At 47.1% G+C, this 26745-nt stretch overlaps 1 protein-coding gene across 1 annotated transcript in view; it reads right to left on the minus strand.

Moving 5' to 3' along the window:
- Positions 1-25942, minus strand: part of LOC147711417 (polycystin-2-like protein 1) — a 3079390-nt gene extending 3053448 nt beyond the window's left edge. Inside the window, 1 exon segment of the mRNA XM_086920165.1 lies at positions 25545-25942. Within this exon segment, the coding sequence (XP_086776291.1) occupies positions 25545-25839 (295 nt within the window). The 5' untranslated portion in view covers positions 25840-25942.
- Positions 25943-26745: the final 803 nt, after the last annotated feature.

Below are 26745 nucleotides of genomic sequence, written 5' to 3' on the forward strand. Positions count from 1 at the left end.
TTTTTTACAGAACATACAAGCATTTGGGCAGATAAATAATTTTGTAAAGAGCCACTCATCCCAGTAAAGAAAGCGGGAGTATCCTCCATTGCTCCACTTCATTCCTATGTGCTTCCAGGATCCCTGTCAGATTTTGCTGAAGAAATAAATCTTGATCTGGAGGTTCATGTGCCACTGCAAAAAGCAGGTGGAACAGCGGACACCCCTGCCTAATGACTCTAGACAGCCCAAATTCCCTCACGAACAACCTGTTGACTCTGACCCTGGCCACAGGGTCCTTCTACAGAAGACTAATCCATGAAAGTAAGTTTGGACCAAAGCCCATCTTCCCAAGGACAGCCATCGTGTATGGCCATTCCAGGGAGTCAAAAGATTTTCAGCATCTAGGGTCAGCAGAACTGCTGATTCAACCAGTCTGTCACAACGTACCAAACACCCTGTGAGCCACATCAGCTTATGACTTAGGGAACACACTTGATTGATCCTGGGCCACCAGGGAATTCACCACTTGTACCAAGCAATTTGCCAGCACTTTCACCAATATCTTAGTTTCTATATTTAACAACAATATTGGCCTATAGGAGGTGCAATCATCAGACGGTTTGCTGCCATACTAAGATTTTTAACAAAGCAGCCCTACCACTCTGAATTTCATGCATTTAAAGAATTCTGACAGAAAACCATTGGGCCCGGGGTTTTGCCACTATGCAGTTGTATTATGGCTTTGCCAATCTCAGCTTCCAGCAATAGTCTTTGTTCAGTCTGGAGTCTGGGGTTACAGATATCCCTGACAAACTTATCCAGGTCCTCCTGTCTGTTGTCAGTGAGCGTCCTATAAAGATCTTCCAGATAGGTGGCGAATAACAGCCCAATCACAATGCGGGTCTCCTTCATTGATGACTTCCCCATCCTGATTCTTAACATCCCGCTTTCTCTTTTTTAGCCAGCCAGGCTAGGAGTTTTCTCGCCTTAAAGCCCACCTCATCTAAATTGCCTTGCATTGCTTTGAAATTAGCTCCTTTTTCTTTCCCTCATAAGGGCCCTATACTCTTGTCTCACCTGCAATTCTATGAGCCAACTCCCTTGAGGGAGAAGTGACACAGTCCCTCTCCAACAGCCACGATTCGAGCTCTTTGCTTTCCTTGTTTCTTCTCCTCTTCTTACCCACCAGATGGGTAATTAGCTGCTCCGTAGTCACCACCTGAGACTTGTCAGTCCCAGTATTTTCTGTAAAGTACATATCTGTGATATTGGTGACAATCTTTCTAGTGTCCCTGTCTGTGAATTCCCCAGCATCCAGGCACCAATTCCCCCTCAGGCCTGGTATACCCATCTGTATGTTTGCGACCAGCGGTGAGTACGCTGATATTTCACGTGGCAGAAAGGTCATGTAACTAAACCTACCTATTTGATGGCACGGTGCCAAGAGATAGTCCAGTCTTGACAGTGACTGCATGGTCATGTGAGTACTTGTGCTGCCCGGATGCTCCTCCCACCAGAGGTCCACCAACCCCAGGGCCTCCACAATACTGCTTAAATGTGTGTACGATCTCAGTCTCTCTTCAGACATCATTACTCTATCTTAGTTTCCCTGCATGGTCAGATAAAGACCCCCCCTCCTCCTCCCCCAGCATCAGTGCTTCCGAGAAGCAAACTATCTAGGTCCTGTGGAGCTCCAGGCCCTCTGTTTGCAGGCCTGGCAGGAAAAAACTAGACCCCAACTTCAAATCTTCCCTATAGCATCACCCCTGTATTGCTGCCTGACATCCAAGCTTATTCACCCATGTCTTGTAGACCTTCAGAGGGAGAGACTTGGGGCCAGGATACCCACCCCATTGGAATCTAAGGAAAATCCTGCACACACCAGTAGTTTATACCTACCCTATTTGGAAAGGAATCCACAATTATTACCCAATAAGTGTGTTCCTTGCAGTAGGATAATGTCAGGGTCATCTCTGAGCAAATATGTCCTCACCACACCCCTTTATTGGCTTATTTCTAAGGCCATTTACATTCCAGGAGAGGACTTTTAGGGTCTAGATAGGAACTTGCTGTACAGTGGTACCCATATGTCTCATACCTCAATCATCAGTTCTCCAGTCCAGCCCAGTCTCATTTGATGCTTGAACCAACATGCCTTAAGATACCACCCACAACCAAATGTCCACACCCAAAAAAAGTGTGTTGTGGGTTTAAAACCACCCACCTCCTCCATACCTCAGATGGCTGCTGCTGTCCCAAAATTTTAACTAAATATACAGAAAACATTTTCCTATCAAGGACGGCAACTCCCTTCTGCAATGAGGAGCATGGCCCTCTGGACTCTCAGTATACTAATTCTCATGGACCCGAAGGTCTCCTCAGGGCCTCATGCACAGCCTCTTATGTGTTCATCGGATGCGCAGTTAAGTCTCAACTCCCTCACCCTAAGGTATCTGCTGTCATTAGGGTCCCCACCAGGAGATTCACATCATCTCTGTCCTCTTGAGAATCCTAAGGTTCTCTCTTCAAGGCCTCTGAAGACTATGCCAGTTCTGCCCACCTGTTACTGGTGGCCAGAGAGCGGTGCTGCTGCAACCCTGCCACCACCCTTGATTTCTCAGTTTCCACTTGGACTCTAGTTGAGGCAGGTAGCTCTTGCTTTCCAGCCAGGCCCATGCTTCAACTGCAGAGGTGAAGAAGTATGACGGATTGATCTATCACACAGAGCTTGGCTGGGAAGTAGAATGCATATTTTAAGTTCAGCTTCCTCAATTGTTGCTTCACCTTCATGAATGTTACCTTTTAGCATTGTATTTTGGAGTGTAGTTCGGGTATATGTTTAAGGTCTCCCCGGCTATTTACCACCAGCCATGTGCACGGGTTAGCTGTAGTATATTCTTTCTGTTCCAGAAATTTAGAATCATGCCCACTATGGCCCTATGTGACACAATCGGCCTTGGAAGTCTACCTGGCACTCTGTGGGCCCTCTCCACAATAAACAGATTACATGCTTTGACTTCCATGACGACAGTTAACAGCCAATCCTCTACAAAGAGTTTCATACTTGGGCCCTCTGTCTTTTCTGGGTTGCTCACCAACCTCAAATTAATACTTTGAGATCGACCTTCAGCGCCATCATCTTGTTCTTGTAGCTTCTCCATCGCCACCTACATGGAACAGGTCTTTTTGTTGTTCTGGAAGACCATTGCTACAGCTGAGCCACATTGGATTCCACTTCTCCTACTCTGTCCACAGGTTTTCTGCGATCTGCGTGAAGAAGTCCCAAATCCAGAGCCATTTTGTTTTCTAGTGCCATTTTGGTGTCTCCAATGGCTTCCAGAATCGCCGCAGAATGAGCTTCCAGGCCCAGGCCAGGGTTTAGCAGTGTCCTAAGCACTATTCCCAAGAAGCTGAGCCGCCCGCGCGCGCGCACTTCTCTACCCCCGAGTGCGCATGTCCCATGTGTAGAGCGCGCACAGAGGGAACATCCCGTGAGAGTAATCGTGCCGCCGCCGCTTTTAAAAGGCATGCGGCATGAAAAATTGGCATTTCCTGATTGGGTGGGACGGCAAGGAAGTGACCACTCGGGAGCGGAGGTACGTGTTCTAATGTGGCCACTTGCTGTCCTTTTGTTTTTGCTGCGTGTGCTTTTGTATTTCCCTGAAGCGCCCCCACTGTTTGCTGTATTCTTTCATTAGTAAAGTGACGCTGCGGGGGAGGAGATTGTGTGCTTTTATTTAAGTATTCATGTTAAATGCAGCGTCTTCAAAAGCACACAATCCCCCCTGAAGCCTCGCTTCTAACAAAACAATATAGCAAGTTTAAAAACATGGTGTGTGCTTTTTAGGATAATCTGCCTTGTTTGCAGACTTGCTGTATTGTTTTGATAGTAAAGTGAGGCTGCGGGCAGATTGAATGCTTTTGTTTAAGTATCCATGTTAGTCGCAGCTCGTGAAGGGGCTGCAACTAACATGGATACTTAAATAAAAGCCTGCAGCCTCGCTTTACTATCAAAACAATACAGCAAGTCTGCAAACAAGGCAGATAACCCTAAAAAGCACACACCATGTTTTTAAACTTGCTATATTTTTTTGTTAGAATCGAGGCTGCGGGGGAAATTGTGTGTTTTTATTTAAGTATCCATGGCGCTATCTTAACAAAGGTGGGATAGGTGCATGATTGCAGAAGACTCATAATTTATGTAGCTGATTCCCTGTTCTGTGCACAGATTACACACTGCTTTATATATGCCTCTTGAGTCACCTCTTTAAATTATGACTGCTAAAAATTCATGAAGCCACGCTAAAATTGTCAATCTGTGTTTTTGAAATAACGTTTTGTGACTTATTTTTTCGATTTCACCTTTCTCTGGCAACCATTGTTCTTGATTTAATCTTTCTTGTACTTGATATGCTGCAGGCACTATTTCTCTGTAAGTACAGAGGTTTTCTGAAAGACTAAAATATTTGAGGCCTTCCAGATGCATGTTGTTCTTCTGTACTTTACTGTGACAGTGCATCTGCCTTTCACTGCAGACATCCCGATTGTAAGTTATGTTATAATGGAATCGAAAAGACATTGGCATATATTATGCTTTTCAGTAGACTCCTGTTCTTGTGATCTGTTCACACTGTGAACGCAGTTTCCAGGGTGCTTTCACCAGCTCTCTACTGTGCCCTATAACTGAAAAGAGCACATACCAAGTGTAACTTCAAACTAAGAAATTAAACTTGGTTTGAAACCTAATAACTGTTCAGTTGAATGGGTGAAGTCAGAGCTTGACACCTTAATAGTATTCCTCTTTCTTTTTACTAAATGTGAGGGAGTCAGTCCTTTGGTATGGATCTGTAACATCTAAAATCGCTAATACTTATTTGCAAACCCAGCCTGGATGCTGAACTAGTAGTATGTCCCATTAAACAAGCATACTGAGGTTTTTTTCTTTTCTTCAAGAGGTCATTGAAAATGTTGATCACAAAATAGGTTCATTCTGTAAGATTGGACTTTTCCAACGACGTTTGATATGGTATCATACAAAAACATAATTATTAAAATGTGTCACCTTGGAATTAGTGATTAAATGTGCAAATGGACTAAAAATGATTTCAATGTACATGGCCTAGATGCTAAAACTTACTAAGCAAGATGTTGGGTGGGATAAGAATGTAGTGAAGTTACCCTGGGATCAAAGCTTTTAAGTAATTCAGGAAAAAATGTATACGAAAGTCAGGGGTACGACGTCCATGGCTTAGAAGGGCCATGTCAGGAGACTCCACCAATATTAATGGTTGATGTAAAGGAGTCAAGCAGTGGTTATATTTGTTTTCAGCAGCAAGGTCGAATTGTTCTGGGACATATTGATTCACAAAACATGTATGACAGATCGGTAGTAACTGGCGAGGAGACTCAGTGCTGTACTTTCACTGTGATTTACAGAACGCACAAGTAACTCATTGGTGTGAAAAATGCATGTAGTGGCTGCATGTATGGAAACAAAATTGACAGTCTCACAGCTGACTGGACGGAAATAAAGTCAAGGAAGATCATTAATGTATTCTAAGTGTCTAAGAAAAAGTCTGGTACAGCAGCGTGATTATGTTGGAGGCAAGCAATCTTTGGTGTGAGAATGCAGATGTTGCCTATACATGTATGTGCCATGTGAGGGTTAGGAACTAACTCCGATTATGGTGCTGGAGACCAGGCATAGCGCTAGGATATCAGGTGATGTGGCTAAGGCCATACCATCAGCGTTCTGATGTCTTCGGGTCTAGCTAGCACTATAATACATGTCTACTATTTTTGTTATCCATGTTGTGGGCATTTACTGTTGTGAAGCGCTCTCACTCGGATGCTCTGTATAGACTTGTTATCTTTGATGTGAACATTTATCTTTGTAAAGCACTCTGATACCTTTGGGTCTAGCTAGCTCTATATAAAACTCTCAAATAAATAATAATTAATACATTTTTGTAGTGCCTGTAAACCTTAATAAGCGCCGAAGGTTGAGCGTTTTGAAGAGAACAGGCGCCTTTTCATACGGCTGGTTTCAGTAACTAGAAATTCCATGGTGGTTGTGTAAACGGAGGCGGAAAGGAGTTGCAGGACGCCAATGTGCAGACACACTGAAAGTGTCATTGTTCACATGGAGGATGCAAACAGCGAGCAAGGCTAACATTGCTGGGGAATTCTAATTTAAGATCACTCTCCGCTGTGGATCCTGGTACTGAAGGAATGGAGAGATCTAGAGAGGAAATGAATGGGACAGAGAGGATGCCAATGCTGATCTATCCATGATAATTGCAGCCTCTTCATGAGCTGCGATTAACATGGATGCTTAGACAAAAAGAACTCAATCTGCGCACAGCCACACTTTACTATCAAAACAATACAACAAGTCTGCAAACAAGGCAGATTACCCTAAAAAGCAAACACTGTGTTTTTAAACTTGTTATATTGTTTTGTTAGTAAAGCGAGGCTGCGCGCAGATTTGAGTGCTTTTGTTTAAGTATTCATGTTAATCGCAGCTCGTGAAGAGGCTACACTTAATAGGTCACACTCAAACTCCACTTCCTTCCTTCGAGAACAAACACTGATCAAAACAAAAACAAACCACTATCCACCTCCCTGTGAATTCATGACCAATAAAATACAAAGAATGTGAGCTCATGCTCTGCAGATCACTGTGGGGGGATAGACAAAAGTAAGACTTCGGAGGCTTTTCAAATCTGTGAATGATGGCTTGCTTTAATGGCAGGATGAAAAAAAAACACAAAGAGTAACAAAAAGAAATTGTAAGGCAAAACTTCCCCAGTGCACAAGAATCAGTGTCTCTTCACTCAATCCACTTGAAGGGTAGAATGGTGTTCATCAGGGACCTTCATCTGCCTTTCCAGTCTACCGGGACAATGCCACTGGCACCCTCAGAAAAAGAAACCCCCCAAAAATCCAGGAAAGTATATATATCTGTGTATAATAACTCCTGTATATGTATCTGTGTATAGTAACTCCTCAGGAACGTAGGGTTCTGGTCCTGGTTATCCTTATATCCAGTCACCGCTTTGTGAGCATGCTGTAGATATGGAGATAGTATGTCTATACCATTGCCACCTCCTTAACATCCTGCAACCCTCTCTCTATTGGTTGGCTATTCTCTTTTAATAGGGTATCATGTCTTCCTTGGGACACAATCATCCCTTGGTGCAAATTTAAGTTGTGGAGTTAGGATATTCTCAAAGTGAGGTAGGTCAGCAAGAGAGTGAAAATAAACCATCAAACAAAAAAAGTAAGAGACCCGGCTCCACCACCATCCTCCCTCCCTCCTTTCTCCCTGCACTGGGTTAACCAATGTTCACCCGGTCAGCCACAAATCTGAGTTGTAGCCGGCTGCTTCATGATTGCTGGCGGCATCCACTAGTCTTTCGACCAGTCCTCCTTCCCCTCCTCTCCTTCAGGCCTTCTCCTTCCGCTCCTCCACGGCGTCCTTTGTCTCTTTTCTCCTTAAATCTCTGCCCTCTTCCTCCTGCAAGTAGTCTGTATTACTTTTGTTTCCCCTCTCTGCCTCCACCTTTCCCTTCTCTCACTTTCTCTGTCTTTTCTCTCTTTCAACTCTTCTATCAGTGTTGGCCAAGTCTCTGCCCCTCTTTTCCCTTGTTCTCTTTCCCTTTCCAAGTGATGTTTAGCATGGACTTTCACTATGTCAGGACTTGGAGGTTTAGCTCATTCATGAATTGCTTTACTGCTTGCAAACTCAGAGTGCTGATATGTGGCTGAAAATGCACCATCTTTTCACTTTTTTAAGTAAACGTTTAGAATGACATTTAGCACTGCACACGCACATGCGTGGTCTGGTCCCCGACGCACATAGCCATGGTTGCAGCGCACAGAGACCCTCCACTAAGGAAAAAAAATTAGAGGGAACATTGGTCCTAAGTATTCTCTCTTCCCTTTTGAGCATCCGCAGCTGGACTGATTCTTTCAGGTTTGGTGAGTACCTTTGTGACGCCGGTCTCATACGGTTTCATCCTTATGACCCAAGTCTGTGCTGACTCTTTGTCAAGAGCACAAGGGCCATCCTACATGAGGGTCAGCCACCGCCGCCTACCTGTGAGCCTAGCCCCCTGCAGTCCCCCTCACCCAGCAGGCTGGTTCACCTGCCCTCTGAAGGTCGAGTCTGAGCCGCTGTGGTGGGCCAGCCCCAGGAAGGTGAGCACAGCCCACACCCTCAGGCACAATTACCCCTGACTCCCCCTCTCGGTCAGTAGCAGTGCCACAGGCTTGTGGCCTCTGTGGTTGATGATTGAAGTATGAAGCCAGTATACCCTATCCCCTATGTGCGGTCTCTTGCCCAAGCCCTGTAGCTCCAGGATCGTGAACCACACTGTCGGTGCCCAAGACTTTGGTCCAGTTAGCCATCCACTTTGCCTATGAGGTGGAGCACCCTTTGGCCTCAGGAAGTCTTCTGGTGGACGAACCCCCCAGGGGCAAGGTGCAACAAAGCCCCGGTGTCAGAAGCTGACTTCCACTCATCCACAACAGTACCCACGGGTCAGGATATGTAGGTGTTGGGGCCTCATGTTGGTCCCCAGGGTCCTGTCCTTTCCTTGGCGTTTGAGAGGCGGTCTGTTGTCGGTCCCTGTCTGTGTTTGTGGCTGGCGTCCCATGCCTTTATAGGTCAGAAGGGTGTCCAGAAGAGCCCAAAATGAGAATGCTAGAACATAAAAACTGTGGTGACCGAAGAAATAAATTAGTGTACAATACAATAGATCAACAATGAAACAATAAATTTTCACTGGATAATGAATTTATTTCCATCAATATCAATTTCTGAATATCTTACGACTGTCTATGCAAACCTGTACAATCTGTATTGTTGTTTTCAAGTCTCTGATATTGATACAAAAAAGTAAAAACAAAAATAACTACACTTGTATACACAAGTGTATGTACAATCACATTATACAATTTACACATACATAGTATTCCTGAATGAAATATATAGTCCTTTCATTCCTCTTTACTTTAAGGATCCTTCATTTCGTTCTTGATTCCATCATATTCAGAAAATGATGGTTACATAAAAAGCCCAAATTTTGTTCCACCCAGAAGTAGCCACAGAGTCTAACAGAGTAGTAAAGCATCAGCACCTTGCCATAACTCCTTATGACTGTACTAGTAGTCTAATAATATATATTGCGGGGCTCTTCCTAAGTGAAAGGTCAATGCGTTTCTGCCTCTTCAGGGCCCAGAATACAAAAGAAACCAAAAAAGATGCTGATACAAGACACAGAATTATAAACCAGAAACATCCAAGGGATGAATCCAAATGCCAAAAATCCAGGTGGAAGGTTTCCACAAGTGAAGGAATCACTATATCCTCGACGGTACTCCACGTGTTCTTAAACACTTATTCAAGGTGAGAGCACTACATGTCTGCCAGAAGGAGAATGCAGCAAGGGGGCGGGCTAGGCAGTCCCCATAACCTCAACTCAGGGAGCAATCACCACCCCTCGGGCCACCAACTCCACCCAGGTGAATCTACGCTCTCCTCCTAGGATATCTGCCACGCCAGCCCAGACCTCTGGGTTGCCGTAACATCACTTGGCCATCGCCATTTTGCCCAACAGCGTAACACAGGCCCCTGCAGCCCCCCGCTATGCGGGGAGGCCCATGAGCTGCAGGGGACCACTTCAGCACAGTACTCTGGCCTAGAGCTCCTGATTGTGAAAAGTAAGAGATTCAGGGGTTGTGGGAGAGATGGGGTAGTGAACATTTACAAAGGGGTGCTATGAAGAGACTGAAAAAAGATGCCGGGGTTCTGGAAAAAGAAGGCAATGAAGATATTATTGAAGAGCTGATCAAATGATGATATGAAAGGGCTGTGGAGCGATATGTCAGTGGCAAGAGTTGCCAGTGTAGATATGCAAGAGTGCTGCGGAGAGAATGGACAGTTTAGAGGTACATGGGCTGCGTTGATGAGTTTAAGTAATACAGAGATGCACCAACTATAGAGAGATGCAGCAGTGAAGTGATGCAGTGGCTGATGCAGAGCAAATGGACCAAGAAGAGATATATGGGCTGGTGTGGAGAGAATCAATGAAGAGATGCAAAAGCTATGGAGAGATGTGACAGTGAAGAGATCTTGGGATTAAGGAGCAATGCTGCAGGGGAGAGATGAAGGGGCTAGAATTTTTTTTTGCTATAAGCATGTGGACTGATCTAAAATATATCTACTGTATTTGTCAATTACTACACAGCAATTATACAAACACTGGCAAAGACAATACTGGCGTGGAGAAACTAGCTGTCTTGGTTGCATCCAGACTCCAACTGGATACAGGACACCAGGAAGTGGCTGAAGAATATTGGTATGCAGCATTGTTCTAAGAAGACAGAGAGAAAGTAAGGAAAATGAGGCGGTGAGAGAAAACAGAGATTTTGAAGAACAACACGGTTCTGAGGATGCTGGACGAAAAGTGAGGCATCAGCAGCAAAGAGCGATGGCACCTAAGGGGGAGCAGGAAACAATTTGCTCACAGCAAGATAGGCTGGGTAGTGACAGAGCGATGTCAGAAAGTAACCGGAAGCGATGAGCGATAGATAGCAACTCAGCATACAGGGTAGAGGGAAGGAGATGAAGTAGTCTCTCATTCATTGCAATCAGGCAGAAATCCTAAAAAAAAAAGAAGTGGAGAGACTAACCAAGTTAGGCAGTATATAAGTCACTTTACAGTGAAGCATCACAGTAAACGGCAATACAATCCATGACCTCCCAGCAAGTGACATCATAAGTAGTGACATCACGTTTTAACACCTCATGTTTCGCAGGTCTATCATAAGTACATTGGATTGCATTACAAATTGAGAGTTTGCGTTGGGGTCGTGCCCAAAAAAGTGACACATCCCCTGACGCAGAATGTGGGCCTCAACTTACACAATTATTTTGTAAAATCTCTGCCACAAAAAAATTGACAACAAGGAGAAATGTGACAGTAAATATATTCTGGTTGATTGGTTGCTAAGTCTGCATTTTTAAATACTTTATGGGGTTAAGGCCTGCTGCAGAGATCTTTGTGTGCCAGTAAATCCCAAGGAACAATAATAATGGTATGGTCATTTTGGAGGGTAATGTGTTAGCTGGAAAGATCCATGTTTTCTCTAGTCCCAGTTTTGAATTGAAGTATCATTGTGGGTTAATGTGTCTCCTGCAAAGCACATCATCTAACATGCAGATGACAGATTTTTATTTTATGTAGCTAGGTAAGTGGATTACTGCTTTTAACACAGATGTCATTTTGTGCCATGCAGTTCATAAATTGTAATCCTCATAATATAGCACAGCAAGCCATAAAGGACATGTGACTCCTTCGCCTTGTAACCCTAACGGTCTTATGTAACACATGATGTACATTGGTTTTCAAATGTATACAATTTTTGCCAATGTATAATGTGCATGTGTGATATAAAGTGCTCTGACACCCTGCATTGGGATGATTAGTGCCTATAAAAAATAAAATAATGGTATTTAACATTTTATTTGTGTTAATACTGGGACAGACTAGCACATTTGACATTTTTACAGTGCATGTATATCTCTTATATACCGGGATTAAACAAAGTGAAAAGCATGTCTCTCTATTTGTGAAGAGGTAACAAGATGTGTGCCTCTGTTTCCCATGCCTTGCATCTATGTGTGACGCTCCGCTTAAATTTGGCCTTTGTTATGGGCCCAGCTGGAGTCTGAAATATTAAAGGCCCCCCTCCCTCCCCCCGCCTGCATGTTGCTTCTCTGAAAGAAAGCAGGCACGGTGCTGGTGTGCTGCTGAATGTGTCTCGGTGCCTGAAAATTACACCGGGACAAGTTCAGCATAATTCAGTGAGGCACGCTTCATGCTGGGTGGGAAGCGTCCAACCTGTGAAAATAGTGGGGGGACTCTGTGCACCCGCGTGTACCCCCAACTTGTATTGTATTGTATTGTATTGTACACTTGTATAGCGCAAGCTGTCACCCAAAGGGTATCCTGGCGCTTTTACTCCACTAAACCAGGTACGCAGTCACCACATTATGCTGTTCTAGGAAGGAGGTAGGTCTTCAAATCTTTTTTAAAGGTTGAAAGATCCCTCGAACTCCGCAAAGAAAGGGGGAGGGAGTTCCAGAGTTTGGCGGCTGAGTATCTGAAGGAGCGGCCACCCATTCGCATTCTCCGAACTCTCAGAACTATCGCCAAACATGCCGAGGAAGAGCGTAGCAGTCTTGCTGAGCGGTACCACGAAAAAAGTTTCTGCAGCAAGACAGGTCCTTGGTCATGCAATGCCTTGAAGGCCAGGCAAGATGCTTTAAAACAAATTTGTTGCTGAACAGGTAGCCAATGAAGATCTTTTAGCGCCAGGGAAGAAGAGGCTGCGCGTGGTCTAGATAGTGCAAGCTTCGCTGCCATGTTTTGAATGCGCTGCAGCCTACTAATCAGACTGCTAGGTGCGCCCAAGAGTAAAGCATTACAATAATCAATCCTACTTAGGATGATACCACGTACCACCTCTGGCCTAGCCTGCACTGGAAGCATAGGAAGAATTTTACGCAAATGCGTAGTAGCAGCATACAAGTGGAGATGGTCTTATTAACAAAGCTATCCATCTGTAAATTGGGACTGAACATGACTCCCAAATTACGAGCTAAATCCGCCGCCACCACTGTGCCCATAGAGGACGATGGCCAAAGATCAGCCGGTAAAGGGCGCGGGGTACGATCAGATGAACAATACAATACCTCAGTCTTTGAACCATTAAACTGGAGAGAATTAGTTCTCAACCAGTCAGCCGTAGCAGACATGCATTGCTGAAAAGTCTCTTTAGACACAGCGTCTTCTCCTTCAAGGGAGAAGATAAGCTGAGTGTCGTCAGCGTAATTGATCACTGAGATGCCGAAGGACTTAATCAGACTAATCAGAGGGTGGAGGTACAAATTAAATAAAATGGGGCTAATCGCTGACCCCTGGGGTACACCCTGCCCTGCTCTCTTGATCCCTGATCTGAAAGGAGGCAATGCCACCACCTGATGCCTATTCTGGAGATACGAAATTAGCCAGTCCAGTGCCAATCCTGCTACCCCAATGTCCTCCAGCCGACTGATAAGGATGGGGTGGCTGACCGTGTCAAATGCGGCCGACATGCTGAGCAGCACTAAAAAAGCTGCCCGACCAGTGTTGACCCGCAATCTAAGATCATCCAACACGACCGCCAGCGCCGACTCCGTACCATCTGCTGGCCGGAAGCCGAACTGGGCCACATCCAGACAGATGTTCCTTTCAAGAAAGCTGGACAGAGACTGGGTCATGAGTTTTTCCATGATCTTAACCGGGAAGGGAAGCAACGAAATAGGCCGATAATTCGCCGGGCAGGTCGGGTCAAGTGTCGGTTTCTTCAAGAGAGGAGAGACCACCGCCAACTTCCAGCACTCTGGTACCGTAGCAGTATTAAAGTACTGGAGACAGATGGAGTAAAGGGGGCGAAAGAGCTCTTCCTGAAAAAGCTTCCAAAATTTATGGGGTAGTGGGTCAAGAGGGGAGCCCGAGGACACACCATTTGCAAGGGAACAAAAATCCTCAAACGGAGGAAGCGTAAAGCTTTCCAACTTTGGATGACCTGAAATGAATAAAGGTACTTGGGCAGCAATTAGCTGAGGACATGAGCAGCTCGAACTAGCGAGTTCACTCAAAATGGTGGCAATCTTGTCTTCAAATGCGTCAGCCAGAGTGTCGCAAAGGGACTGTGAGGCCGGAATATTGTTTGCCGCACATGTCGGCTTAGAAAGATCGTTAACTATTTTAAACAGGATCTGTGATTTATTAGACGCCTGCATTTCCTCTAGATATTTCGCTTTAGCGCGCTTACAGCCTGATTCATGAAGTAAAATTGCGCCCGCAATCGCTGCGAAAATGCAAATGCGGGTGCAATTTCCGTAATCGGCATTCAACATCAAAATAGCGAATTCGCAAACACAGAATTGCGAATTCGCTAATATATTCGCAAAATCCCGGCAGGTGAGCATTAGCGAATTGGAAATTGCGACACACCACGGATTCTGCGAAAATAATAGCGAATTCGCTATATAATCGCAATCGGTATTCAAGAAAAATCGCTATTAGCGAAAAACCCAAAAATCGCTATTTGCACCGCGCAAAATAAGGACAACTCAAAGCAGGTGGTAACCATAAAAGCCATGGAAAAAAAACTTTCAAAAAACCGTTGTCCTATCACCAACAGGTTCTGGCCTGACCAATCACACATAAGGACCATCATCATCAGCAGCATTAGGAGTCCCACAATGCCAGGAATGTACATGGTGGTGAGGCGTCGAAGGCTAGAGCGATTAGCACGGAGGAGACGCAGGATCCAGGACAGGATATTCCGCCAGCGAGTCACCTTGCTGGGCCAAACCAGAGAGCAGATATATGCTAAATACAGGCTGAATGGGGAAATGATAATGCAGCTAATACAGGACCTTGACCCCCTGATGCAGCACCCAACAAGCCGTACCAATGCGGTGCCTACACATGTGCAGGTATTGTGTAGCCTGCACCTCCTGGCCTCCGGGAGTTTCCAGGGGATAGTAGCGGCTGCTGGGGGGATATCCCAGCCCACCATGTCACGCTGCCTCCACACTTTTGTTGACGCCATGCTCACCCAGCTACACCGTCACATCAAATTCCCCGCCAGCCAACAGGAATTGGACATGACCAAGCTACAATTCTACAATGTAGCCCATTTTCCACATGTGCTCGGATGCATAGACTGTACCCACGTCGCCATCTGCCCACCAGCTGCCATGGAGTATATGTTCCGCAATAGAAAGTCCTACCACTCCCTCAACATCCAGATGGTCTGCAATGCTAAGACATACATCACTGACATTGTCGCACAGTACCCAGGGAGTACCCATGACTCCTTCATTTTCCGGCACAGCGGCCTCCACACACGACTGGTCAGGGGAGAGTTTGGGGAAGGACACCTACTTGGTAAGTACACTTAGTTGAAAATGTCACATTGCTAAGATGTAACAGCGCAGCACAGGCAATCACCATCTGCTCCTCTCATTCAGGTGACAGTGGCTACGCCCTCCGTGAATACCTCCTGACCCCATACCTCAACCCTGCTACACCCCAGCAACGGCGCTACAATATTGCACACATACGGACAAGGAATTGCATAGAAAGGACATTTGGCCTGCTCAAGAGCAGGTTCCGCATACTGCACAAGACAGGTGGGGCCATGTATTACAGTCCTGAAATGTGCTGCCGCATTGTGGCTGTCTGCGCAATACTACATAACATTGCAACCAACGCCGGATACCTGTTGACATCTCTGGCAGTGAATCTGAGGGGGACAACCGGCCACCTGCACATGCGCGCCATGCACATGGGGAGAACCCAGCAGAAGGGCACAGACGTCGCAACCACATCACAGTGAACAGTTTCTAGTACAACCTCTTCCATCACCCCACAAATCAACAATGCATGCAAAATGTAATGATGACACAACGCTAATGTGTGTAGCAAAATAAATGTATTTGTTCAATTCACAAAAATAAAAATAAGGTTCCAGTCCAAATAACTACAACAAACAGTATTACAGCATACTGCTGTGTATCACAACATGGCAGGCTTAACGTCAGCCTGTGCCAATGATAGTCTGAAGTTCTCAGTTGCGCCTACTGCGCGTTGCGCCCAAGCGCCTCTGAGGGGCATCCTCCTCCGGGGCTTCAGGCCCTGGCGTGGGCCTGGTGCTGCGGCTGTGTGGTGGGATCTGTGAGGCAGAGTGAGAGCTGACGCTGGACGCCCCCTCACTAGCATCATCACCCCCCACAGTGGATGGTATTGCTGGAGGGTGAAGTGCAATGACGGCTGTGGTGAGGTGCTCCAGCACCCTAGTCATGTCCTCACTGCACTGTATTAGTTGGTGCTGCTGGGTCAGGGAGCGCCGCACCAACAGAGAAGTAGCATTTGCTGCTACATAACTTGCCCTGCTGTATGAGGCCAGCCGGCTCATAAGTTGGCGGTGGCGGCGGCGTTGTGCTGCAGTGCGCTGTGTCGACATGGCAGCGGTGTTGGCCTCCATGGCTGCAGCCATGCGGGCCATTCCCTCACCCACACCTGCCATGGCTGCAGTCATGTTGTCTAATCGTTCCCCCACACCTGCCATGGCTGCCCTCATGCCGTCCATGTGGCCTGCAACTGTGGCCACATTGCGCCCTATCATATGGAGCTGCAGCTGAATAGCTCCTTGCTGTTGTGCCTGGCGCTGGTGTATCAGCAGCATGCATCTTTCAACGCTGAGCCGCGCCAGTCCCTGTTCATTGGCCCGCCTGCTTGCTGGAGTGGAGTGCTGGCGTGACCTGCCACGCCTGCCCTGCTGGCCTGAGTCTGTGGCTGGCCGCTGTGTGGAAACTGGCGCAGCCCCGGATGTTGTGGCCACAGCTGCTGGGGGTGTGACCGCAGGTGTTGCTGGTGTACAAGATGCAGGGGCCACAATGGTAACTGCCCTGGCTGCGGCTCTAGGTGGAGCAGCGGTAGCAGGAGGCACAATGGTGGCTGGCCTGGCAGCGGCTGTGGGTGCTGCACCAGTCGCAGGGGGGACACTGCAGGTGGATCTTGCTGCTGGTGTTGATGCAGGGGCAGGGGCTAGTGCCTGGGTTGGTGGTGGCACCTCCTCCTCCTGGACCACCTCATCGATTTGCAGCCTTTCGCTGTCGCTGCTTTCGCCACCTGTGGGGGTGAGTGGTGGATCATTAGTTGCATGTATCTGGCAGACGTGCAGTTGCTACATGCATGCTGGGTGACATTCCCTGAATGGCTGTGGCTTTGTGTGCTTTGGGACCTGTCTGGCTGCATTGTGGTACTGCAACATTGTGGCCAGACTACATCTCCCACAATGCTTCAGGACATTCCTTGATGTGCAACTATGGCATGCCTATGGGACATTAGGGGAGCCTATTTGGTCATGGACATCCATAGGGGGCAGGGTCGCTGTCGCATGCCACTTACCTTGGGTGTCTTGGGTGGTGCGGGATGAGTCTAGTCGTGTAAATCCAACACAGGCCTCCTTCTCCAGGGTCTCCTCCACCTGGTCCTCCATGGCAGTATTGGGTGGGACAGTTGGTCCTCCTCCTCCAGTGCCCGAGGACTCCCCAAGGCGCGCCGCCACCTTCTCCTTGGCACGGCCTCGGAGGTCATACCAGCGCTTCTTTAACTCCTCGAGGGACCTGTCCGCCACTCCCACGGAGTTCACAGTCGAGGCAATCCCCTGCCATATCCTGCGCTTCTCTTGTTCAGGGACCCTCCTGGAATCTTTTCCAAACAGTCTCTCATGGTTTGCCACCACCCCCTCTATCAGGTGTTCTAGCTCCTGCTCCGAAAATTTTAATTTCCTTTTGCGCCCAGACGAGCTGCTGGTGCCAGGTGCAGGTTCCTCAGATATTGTAGCAGAGTTGTGGTTCTGTGGTTCTCTCCTGAATAGGTGCAGCTCTCCAACTTGCTCCCTCTCAGTCAGCCTCACTGTGGAGAATGGTGGTGGGAACCGGCAGCTTCCTGGTTGTGATGTCATCACTGGGCTCGAAATGCGACTTCCCGTTTTCCCGATCTCGCGAGTTTGCGATCTCGCAAATAGCGATATCGCAAATAGCGATATCGCTATTTGCGAGTTCGCAATCCCGGCGCGGGTAGCCGAAAATAGCGATTTTTCTGCGATTATCGGTCATCGCTAACGGAATTTGCGATTGCGTGCGAATCGCTTTTTTTTATCGCAATTCTTCATGAATTCGGATTTGCGATTTCTGAATAGCGATTCGCTTTTTTTCGCTATTACAGAATCGCAAATGCCGATTTTCATGAATATGGCGGTTAATCTCGGTTTTGTAGTCCAGCAGTGCTTGTTTAAAGTGGGATCTAGCAGACTCTGCATAGTGCTTTCTCCATGCCCTTTCTGCCTGCTTGCATCTTATTTTCGTGTGGAGGAGATCATTCGAGTACCACGGCATGGCAGGCCTGCGTCTATCTTTTGATTTCCGCAGGGGGACCAGCTTATCCAGTGAGTTGGTAATTTGCTTACATAGGCCTGAATAGCTCGCCTCCACATTCCCCTCTAAGGAGAAACCTCCAGAAAGCAGAGTAGGAAGAACACTGCTATTAAGAAGTTTTGACCATTGTCTGCTAGTTTTGGTGGGACCCAAACTGCGCTCTAGCGCAGGATCAGCGGGGAGACCTAGGGAAAAATGAACTAAGGAGTGGTCCGTCCAACATTGAGTGATTATATCCCTAATCTCAACCTGTGTGGCTTCCGCAAAAAACAGATCTAAAGCATGGCCCTGTAAGTGAGTCTGGGAAAGTACCAGTTGCTGCAGTTGAAGATTGCTACATGCCTGGCACAGTTCTCTATAAGCTGTATCTGTCGGCCCATTTGGCCATAGATTGAAGTCCCCCAGAATAAGTAGTCTAGAATGAGTATTGGAAAGGTCGTAGATTAAATCAATCAGGTCGGGTAGGCTAGACAGTGCATTACCCGGAGGTCTGTAAAATAGCAGTCCTGAATGCAATGCTCCTTTCTGTCCTTTAAGAGAAAAGCCTATAAATTCGAATCTTTGGACCCTCTTTACCTCAAGCTGAGAGAAATCCAGAGTGTCCCTAAATATGAACCCTATACCTCCCCCTCTATTCCCCATGCGAGGGTTATGTCTGATTTTGTATCCCGAAGGACAGGCCAGTCAAGTTCTACCTCGCTGTCTGCTCGAGTCCATGTCTCTGTAAGAAAAAGCACATCCAACCTATGAGCTTCAATTAGGAGTGCGATTTCGACATGGTGCTTACAGAGAGACCGAACATTAAGTAGGCCGCAAGACAGCACCGCTAAGTTGTTGGACATAGAAGCCTGCAAGTTACTTACCGGAAGACGATGATCGAGCTCAGTGAGTTCTTCTCTAGAGTACGTTAGTCGGTGTGTTGCCGCAGAGGCAGCGTGGCTAGTGCTAGTTGCGAACAGTGCGCGAACGGGCGCAAACAGGCTTACCTCTGGCGCACCTCCGGCGCGCCATCGGCGTGCCCGCTGCGCGCCAACGCTGCGCTCTTGATGAATATGCATATTAAATAGCCGTAAACGCGGGAGTCCTCCGATGTAGACACTAGCCCCTCAACCAAGATGGCGCCCGCAAATCGGCACTCACCTGGTCACCCTCACCCAAGATGGCGGCCTAGATTGCCGCGATGCGGTGGAGTCACGGACCCAAGCACGCCCTGAAGCGCCCTAATTCCCGCTAAATGCGGGGTGAAAAACAATTATGGTGCAGGGTAAGAGTCTCACCTAGATATTACCCCTCAGAGAGTGCGCAAGTGACTGGGTGCCTATCGTTATGAAAGAGCAGCGGCGCGATAGCGCAAGATGCAGGTAATTTAAAATTATTAAAAACTAGCGATGTAGGACAATGTGCAAGCGCGCTGTAGTCAGTAGAGTCTGACCTGCCAGCAGGAGAATCCGGTTTTTATGCGTTTCACCAAACGCGGGAGTCCTCCGATGTAGACACTAGCCCCCCAACCAAGATGGCGCCCGCAAATCGGCACTCACCTGGTCACCCTCACCCAAGATGGCGGCCTTGTGCCCTGATTGCACTGCAAGGAGTTGTTAGGAGGCAGAAGGAAGCAGAAAATGGCAATAACATGAGCTGCGAGAGATAATCGCCTATGGGCAAAATGTGGTTGACAATGCCACCCTCAAGGGTTAAAGAAGTAGAACACAACTAACCAATGGATGAAGCTGCTACTGAAGTTGGCTGAGCAAAAACTAACTCTCGAAGAATATGTAAACTATTACCAAATGAAAGGACACCACACAGGGTATATATCAAATATATATGTATTTATTTCTAACACAACCCCTCTGCACACTTTATGAGGTCAGAGGTCAAAGTACATCACAAGTTCCTCAATTAGCATACGATAAGTTGCACGAATACAGTTATGCCATAGGGGCCTTACAAACCATATACTAAGGAAGTGGTATAAAAACCACGTGAGAGTTAGACAGCAAGCCTAGGGCCTGTAGAATCGCTGGGACTACACTAAACAACCAAAGGTTAGAAAGTAGGAGGCTCACGGGAGACGGGTGCAGTGTCTAAACACAGTAGCAAGTTACTATTGACTTACAATGGGAAACAAAGAAGATACAAAGTTGTTGTTTAAGGACACTTCCGGATGGACTAGGATGGAACCCTTTTAAACTAGGACACTTCCAGAGGCAAGACCCACGGGAGCACCGGAGTACTCGTGTTACCTCACCCAGGGAAGCCGGGTGCATAGGTATCTTTTTGTGTTGGGTTTCGTCGTCGTTTTCTATGGAGATCTGCAAAGAAGTGCTGCAGGCGAACAGAGGAAAAGTGTTCAGGTGGATCCAAGGGTGGATCGAAGATCTGAAGAGAACCTGAAAGCAGAGGGGACAGAGTCTGGGTCACTAGCCAGTGACCAGGAAGGAACCAGTAAGGAACCAGGCGATGTTGCATGCTTGCAGGTGTCGAAGGTGAGTTTGTCTCTTTAGCCACGAGGTCAAGGAGGGATCGACGATGACCAGGCGCTGGATTCAAGCTGTCCCATAACAAATCTATTTGACTGCGGTGTCAGTATCTGGATTGGACCCAACAAGCCTTGGCAACCGCAACCCACGCAGGATGTCGAGATTGACTCTGTTGCAGACTAGCAAGGTTTGTGGCGCTTATCCTTTGAAGGGAAGCTGGAACAAGCCTGGAGAGCAGTTTAGTTTAAAAGGAAAGTCTTCAGGGGGCTCACTAGCCAACGGGCAAGGAACCGGGAAGACGCATCAAGCTGAAATGCAAGAGCAGGCCCCACGCAGCACTCGTAGAGTGTGGAGGGCTGAGCTTCAGTGGAAATGGTGCTAGGGTCTGGGGCTTCTCATACCCCAATGCACAACTGCGAGGGTACCTAGGTAGTTGAGCAGTTAGCAAAATGCAGGATGTGCAGGGTGTCCGGTCCCACGTCTCTTGTGTCCGCCACGGGTCTCAGCTTTGCTGTGGATGTGGGTCAGAGTTAGAGAAGTCTGAAAGTCCAGTTCCTGTGTCCCTGAGTCTTTGGGTTCCGGTGGGAGCATCGATAGCAGACCGGCAAGTTACTGGTGATGCCTGTTTGCACAGGGTGGTCACTCCTTGATCACAAGGGAGATGTCTTCCGTCTTCTAGTCAGAACAAAATGTTGAAGGTCCAAGAGTTCTGTATCAAAGTTTCTTCCCAGGATAATCTAAAGTCCTGGGGACACAGCTCCTATACTTATACGAAGCTAAAGGTCTGGATTACCTGCCTAGGTCCCTCCTATGGGTGGACCTGGTAAGGGGGTGGTTACACCCCTTTCCCTTTGTCCAGTTTCATGCCAGAGCGGGGTTGGAGTGCCCCAGCAACTGGTTTGAACCGGGTTATGCATGGAGCTCCTTGTGTGCCCCAGGCAGTGTCTCAAAAAGCATCTGCTGATGCAGCCCTCCCTGTCCCAATACACATCAGCCTGTCTGTGGAGGTGCTGGCACATCCCTGGACAGGAAAGTTATTGTCCAGGCCTCCACTGCTGGAGTTTCGTCCAGCAGCAGGAGGTCAGACTTGTGTCTATGGCAGCAGCATCCATTTTGTGATGCTGGGGCTCTGTTTAACTTTAACCGGGTAAAGCAGTAACATACATGTCTTTTCCCTTCTAGAAGGGTGGAATGCTACCCCTGCCGCCAAATGTATGACGTTACAACACATACTTTTACAATGCATACCTTTACAACATATATTTTACAACGCAACATCCATTACAACGCATTCCATTACAACGCATGCCATTACAACGAATTTTGAAAAACTACCTTTACAACGCCTTCCATTACAACGCATACTACCTTTACAGCACATACCATTACAACGCATACCATTACATTGCATGTATGGTAAGTATTCGATAGTGTAGGGGTAAAAATGACTATTCTATCTCCAGGGGGGTGCAACAGTAGGGTAAGTGTTGGATAGTGTACGGGTACTATGTGTTGTGATGGTATGCGTTGTAATGGTATGCGTTGTAATGACTGCTTTGTAATGACCGTGACCGGATATCCGGGCCCAGCGGTGATGGGTAGGCATGAACTTTACTGACTCAGGCAGACGAACCTTAGTTACAATGGCTTCTCCCCTGATGTCAGACCTGCTGGGCACTGTTGACACCTAATAACTCTAACTATTAGGCAAGAGCAGGTGTTAAACAGACAAGAGCAGGTGTTAAACAGGCAAGAGCAGGTGTTAAACAGGTAGTACAATTTGTGCGCTTTTTGTAAACTGACACTTATGTAGGTCATGTTGTTGTAGATAGTAGTTTTGATATATATATTAGGTCCTGAAGAATCGCATATCAATATACTTTAAGCGAGAAACATGTTGACCAAACCTTTCACACCTTAGTACTGTCTCGTATTTGGAAACTTAAGTTCCAGCGAGTACAGACTAATCTTTATTTTAATTGCGCAGAGGACCACCAGAATAAAATTGTTTTCCGGTACCTTATGCCTCATTTTATCCTCACCCACACCATCTACTCTGTTCTGGCCCCTCACCCTCACTTCACCCATAGGCAGTTGGATAAAAAGATCTCCGATAAAGAGCCCCTCTTTGAGGTGTGCCCGTTGGGTATTGCACCTCCTACCCAACGAGGAGTATTGCCTATGATGAAGCATGACACTCGCAAGGGTGTGTGAGGCCATTATATCCAACACAAAGGATACCCAGGGTTAGTTCTCCATTTAGCACTGCCCCTTGCACCTTAGTGACCATCCTTTCCTTCCTTTAGAAACAGCCCAGTCCAGTCCCCTTTTTGTTGTCCGCAATTTCCAGGGCTGCGACTGCGGCTGGACCTTCCACTCACCTTTCTTGAGTGGTAATCTCAGCCCTTTGGATCATAACCGATCCCTTCCTCCCCTTCTTTTTTGCTATATAGGACTTGGATGCACCTATGCCCTGGGTACCTATGGTACACTATACAGGGGCTCACAGAGGTGACCCAATACCCAATCTGGTATGTACCTAAAGTACATTGTATCAATTTAGAGAGAGAACAGCTGGGCTGTGGGTCTGATTAGCAGGCCCACAGCCACACTAAAGTCGAATAACCAGAAAGTGACAGCAAAAAGTGGGGGTGACCATTGGAAGCAGACCCTACTCTCCTACACCCCCGCTCCCACGACCACCCCCCGCACCAACCGCCTGCTCGCCTGGACCAACCTCACCGACAACAACACCATCAAGATCATGAACACTGTCCACTCTGGATCCCCGGAAGACCCCTGCCCACACCACATCTTCAACAAAGCCAGCAGCACCATCGCACCCCATCTCCGGAAAACCATCAACATCTCCTTCGAGACAGCGACCTTCCCGGAGAGCTGGAAGCACGCAGAGATCAACGCCTTACTCAATAAACCCAGGCGGACCCCAAGGACCTCAAGAACCTCCGGCCCATCTCCCTGCTCACGTTCCCGGCGAAGGTCATCGTAAAAGCAGTCAACAAACAACTGACCAGCTTCCTCGAGGAGAACAGCATCCTCGACCCGGCCCAGTCTGGGTTCCGCAGCAACCACAGCACCGAGACCGTCCTCATCCTCCTGGACCTGTCAGCCGCCTTCGACACGGTCTGCCACCACACACTACAAACATGCATCCACAACGCCGGAATCCAAGAGAAGGCCCTGGCCTGGACCGCCTCCTTCCTGTCTGGCAGAACTCAGACCATCCGCCTCCCCCCTTCCACTCCAAAGCCACCAATATCAACTGCGGCGTACCCCAAGGCTCATCCCTCAGCCCAACGTTGTTCAACGTCTACATGGCACCTCTCGCCCATGTCGCAGAAAGGCACAACCTCAACATCATCTCCTACGCCGACCACACCCAGCTGATCCTCTCCCTCCCCAAAGACCGCCAAAACCAACCTCCATGAGGGAATGAAGGCTGTTGCCGACTGGATGAGAAACAGCCAACTGAAGCTGAACTTGGACAAGACGGAGCTCCTCATCCTTGGATCTACCCCCTCGGTCTGGGACGACTCCTGGTGGCTGACTGCACTAGGAGCGCCCCCCACACCCACCGACCACGCACGCAACCTTGGGGTCATCCTCGACTTCACCCTCTCCATGATGAAGCAGGTCAACGCCGTCTCCTCCTCCTACTTCAATACCCTCCACATGCTTCGCAGGATCTTCAAGTGGATCCCCACGAAACTAGAAGGACGGTCACCCAGGCCCTCGTCAGTAGTAGACTGGACTACGGCAACGCACTCTGCTCAGAAGCCCCGGCAAAACTCCTGAAACGGCTCCAACGCATCCAGAACGTCTCCGCGCGCCAGATCCTCGACATCCCTCACCGCAGCCACATCACACCCCACCTGAGAGACCTGCACTGGCTCCCCGTCAACAAGAGGATAACCTTCAAGCTCCTCACCCAAGCACACAAGGCACTCCATGAGACCATACCAGCGTACCTCAACAGCCGACTCAGCTTCTACACCCCCACCCACCAGCTCCGCTCCGCCAACCACGTCCTCGCCACCCTCCCCCGCATCCGAAGAGTGACCGCCGCCAGCAGATCATTCTCCCACCTCGCCACCAAGACATGGAACACCATCCCCATACACCTGCGGCAGACCGAAGACCTCCTAACCTTCAGGAGACTCCTCAAGACCTGGCTATTCGAACAGTAGCACCCTCCCCCCCCCCCCCAGCGCCTTGAGACCCTCATGGGTATGCAGTGCGCTCTATAAATACCATGATTGATTGATGGATTGATTGAATGTACAAGCTATTTTTAAATATAAAAAGGTGTTACCAGTGAGCTGGTTTACTATCGACACAATGATTGTTCATGAAAAGCTCAACAAGCAGTTATGTAAATTTAATATTAACAAAATGGGATTTTTCCCTGCTTGAGAGGACAAATAGACCCGATACAAAATGTGGTTTATCTTCCAATTATAAATCCGATTTTACCCATTTAAGAGAACAGGTGGCAGTATGCACTTGACTGAAAGGCAAAAATAACACACAACAAAAGGGAGAAATGTACATGTGATTATCCGAAAGACTTCTATTCAATGAACTGTTTGCCTTTTTGAAAGTGCGCTATTCTTTTTCTTTTCGAAAAGGCAAACCTCCAAACAAGCAGTGCAACGAATAATGGAATCAGCACAGTAATCCTTTTCAACATTCACCTTTGCTTGCTTTCTTTGAAGAGTTGTCCTATCACGATGATATAAACCACGGGCGCCAGCTTCATTTGAGGCTCTGTACTTTCATGTATGCCAAAAATGTTAAACCATTAAGGTTTTATCTTCAACCAAAGAAAATTAAATCTTAAAACCTGATTGTGAAAAAAACACGAAACTCCTCGATAAAACACATTAAACCAATTGTTTTTGTAAATGTCCGTAATATACATCATTCATTTTGCATGCATTTTTCAGCCCTTCCTCCTTTCCTTTCCGCCGTGCTATTTTGATGTTATTTCTTACCTCTAATTCCCTTGAAGACATGGAAGATGCAGCCGAAACACGAGCTGTTTTTATTCGTAGTCCTCTGTTCCATACTTTCTTGGTAAGGAGGGGGGTCTCCCATATTACTGATATTCTCATATGGATTTTCCAATATGGGTTTAGGATTGTAAATGGCTCTGATTTTCAAAGACGTCGATGGCGATCCATTATAACCCGGGTTGTCCCAGGCTTTCTTTCCTAGATTCTCAAGTTCATGTTGCTCTTGAGCGCGAAAGTGACTGTCAGCTCTGCTGTTTAATCGAGATGAATACATTCTGTAGTCCTTCGTAAGAGTTTTTAGGTATCTCAATAATTCACGGAGGACAGGTAGTTTCTATATATTAAACTGAGATCAAGCCTTCACAACAGCACCGGCAGAAAACGTGCACAGCAGCAAAGGTTGGCGTGCTGTTGTTTGTGCGGTCTTTTATAGTGGCGAAAGACAGCTGGTGGTTAGCCGAGGGCGGAGCCAATAATTGTTACAACAGTAATTATTCATGTATTGCACATTCTATTTAACAATGCATACTAAGTGTCACTGGCAGGGATGAGAATGAAACCACAATTAAAAAAAAAAAAAAAGTATACGGTATTTGTTACAATAAACAAGTCGTACGAGTTCAATCAATCGCAATCGAGTACCGGGAAGTCGTTTGTCTCAATGCTAGAAGCGCTAACGTATGTCATTTGTTGCTGGGGGCACACCCACGACCAAGGGGTATATTTACAAGGGAATTGCGCAACTGAAACGTTAATTTTACCGACGTTCCAATAGCGCAGTGTCCTGCTCCATATTTCCTTTTTTTTAAATCTTTATTTTAGACATCCAGCACACACATTATATTTGCAATAAATACACTTAAACAATATACATTTCAATATGTATGTACAAGATGTCAGGTGTTTGTTTTTACACTCTCTCCTTCTAATAATTTTCATATATTCATCTTGGAAAATGTCAGGCAATAGATCATTTTTAGCCAAGGAGGTGTATCTGTGTATCCTGCTTATTTTAGATTTCTTCCTAACTGCCGTCCAAACCTTAAATGCTCCCAGTAAAGTTTTAAATGTCACTATTTTAAAATAAGCGAAATCTATATGAAGTATGAGACAGCCATTGGCTTACGACCCTAATACTAGCCCACAAATAGAAGTATTGGATGCTTCCTCTGTTGCTACC

Source organism: Lissotriton vulgaris, chromosome 5 (genome assembly GCF_964263255.1).
Source record: "Lissotriton vulgaris chromosome 5, aLisVul1.2, whole genome shotgun sequence".
Taxonomy (NCBI): domain Eukaryota; kingdom Metazoa; phylum Chordata; class Amphibia; order Caudata; family Salamandridae; genus Lissotriton; species Lissotriton vulgaris.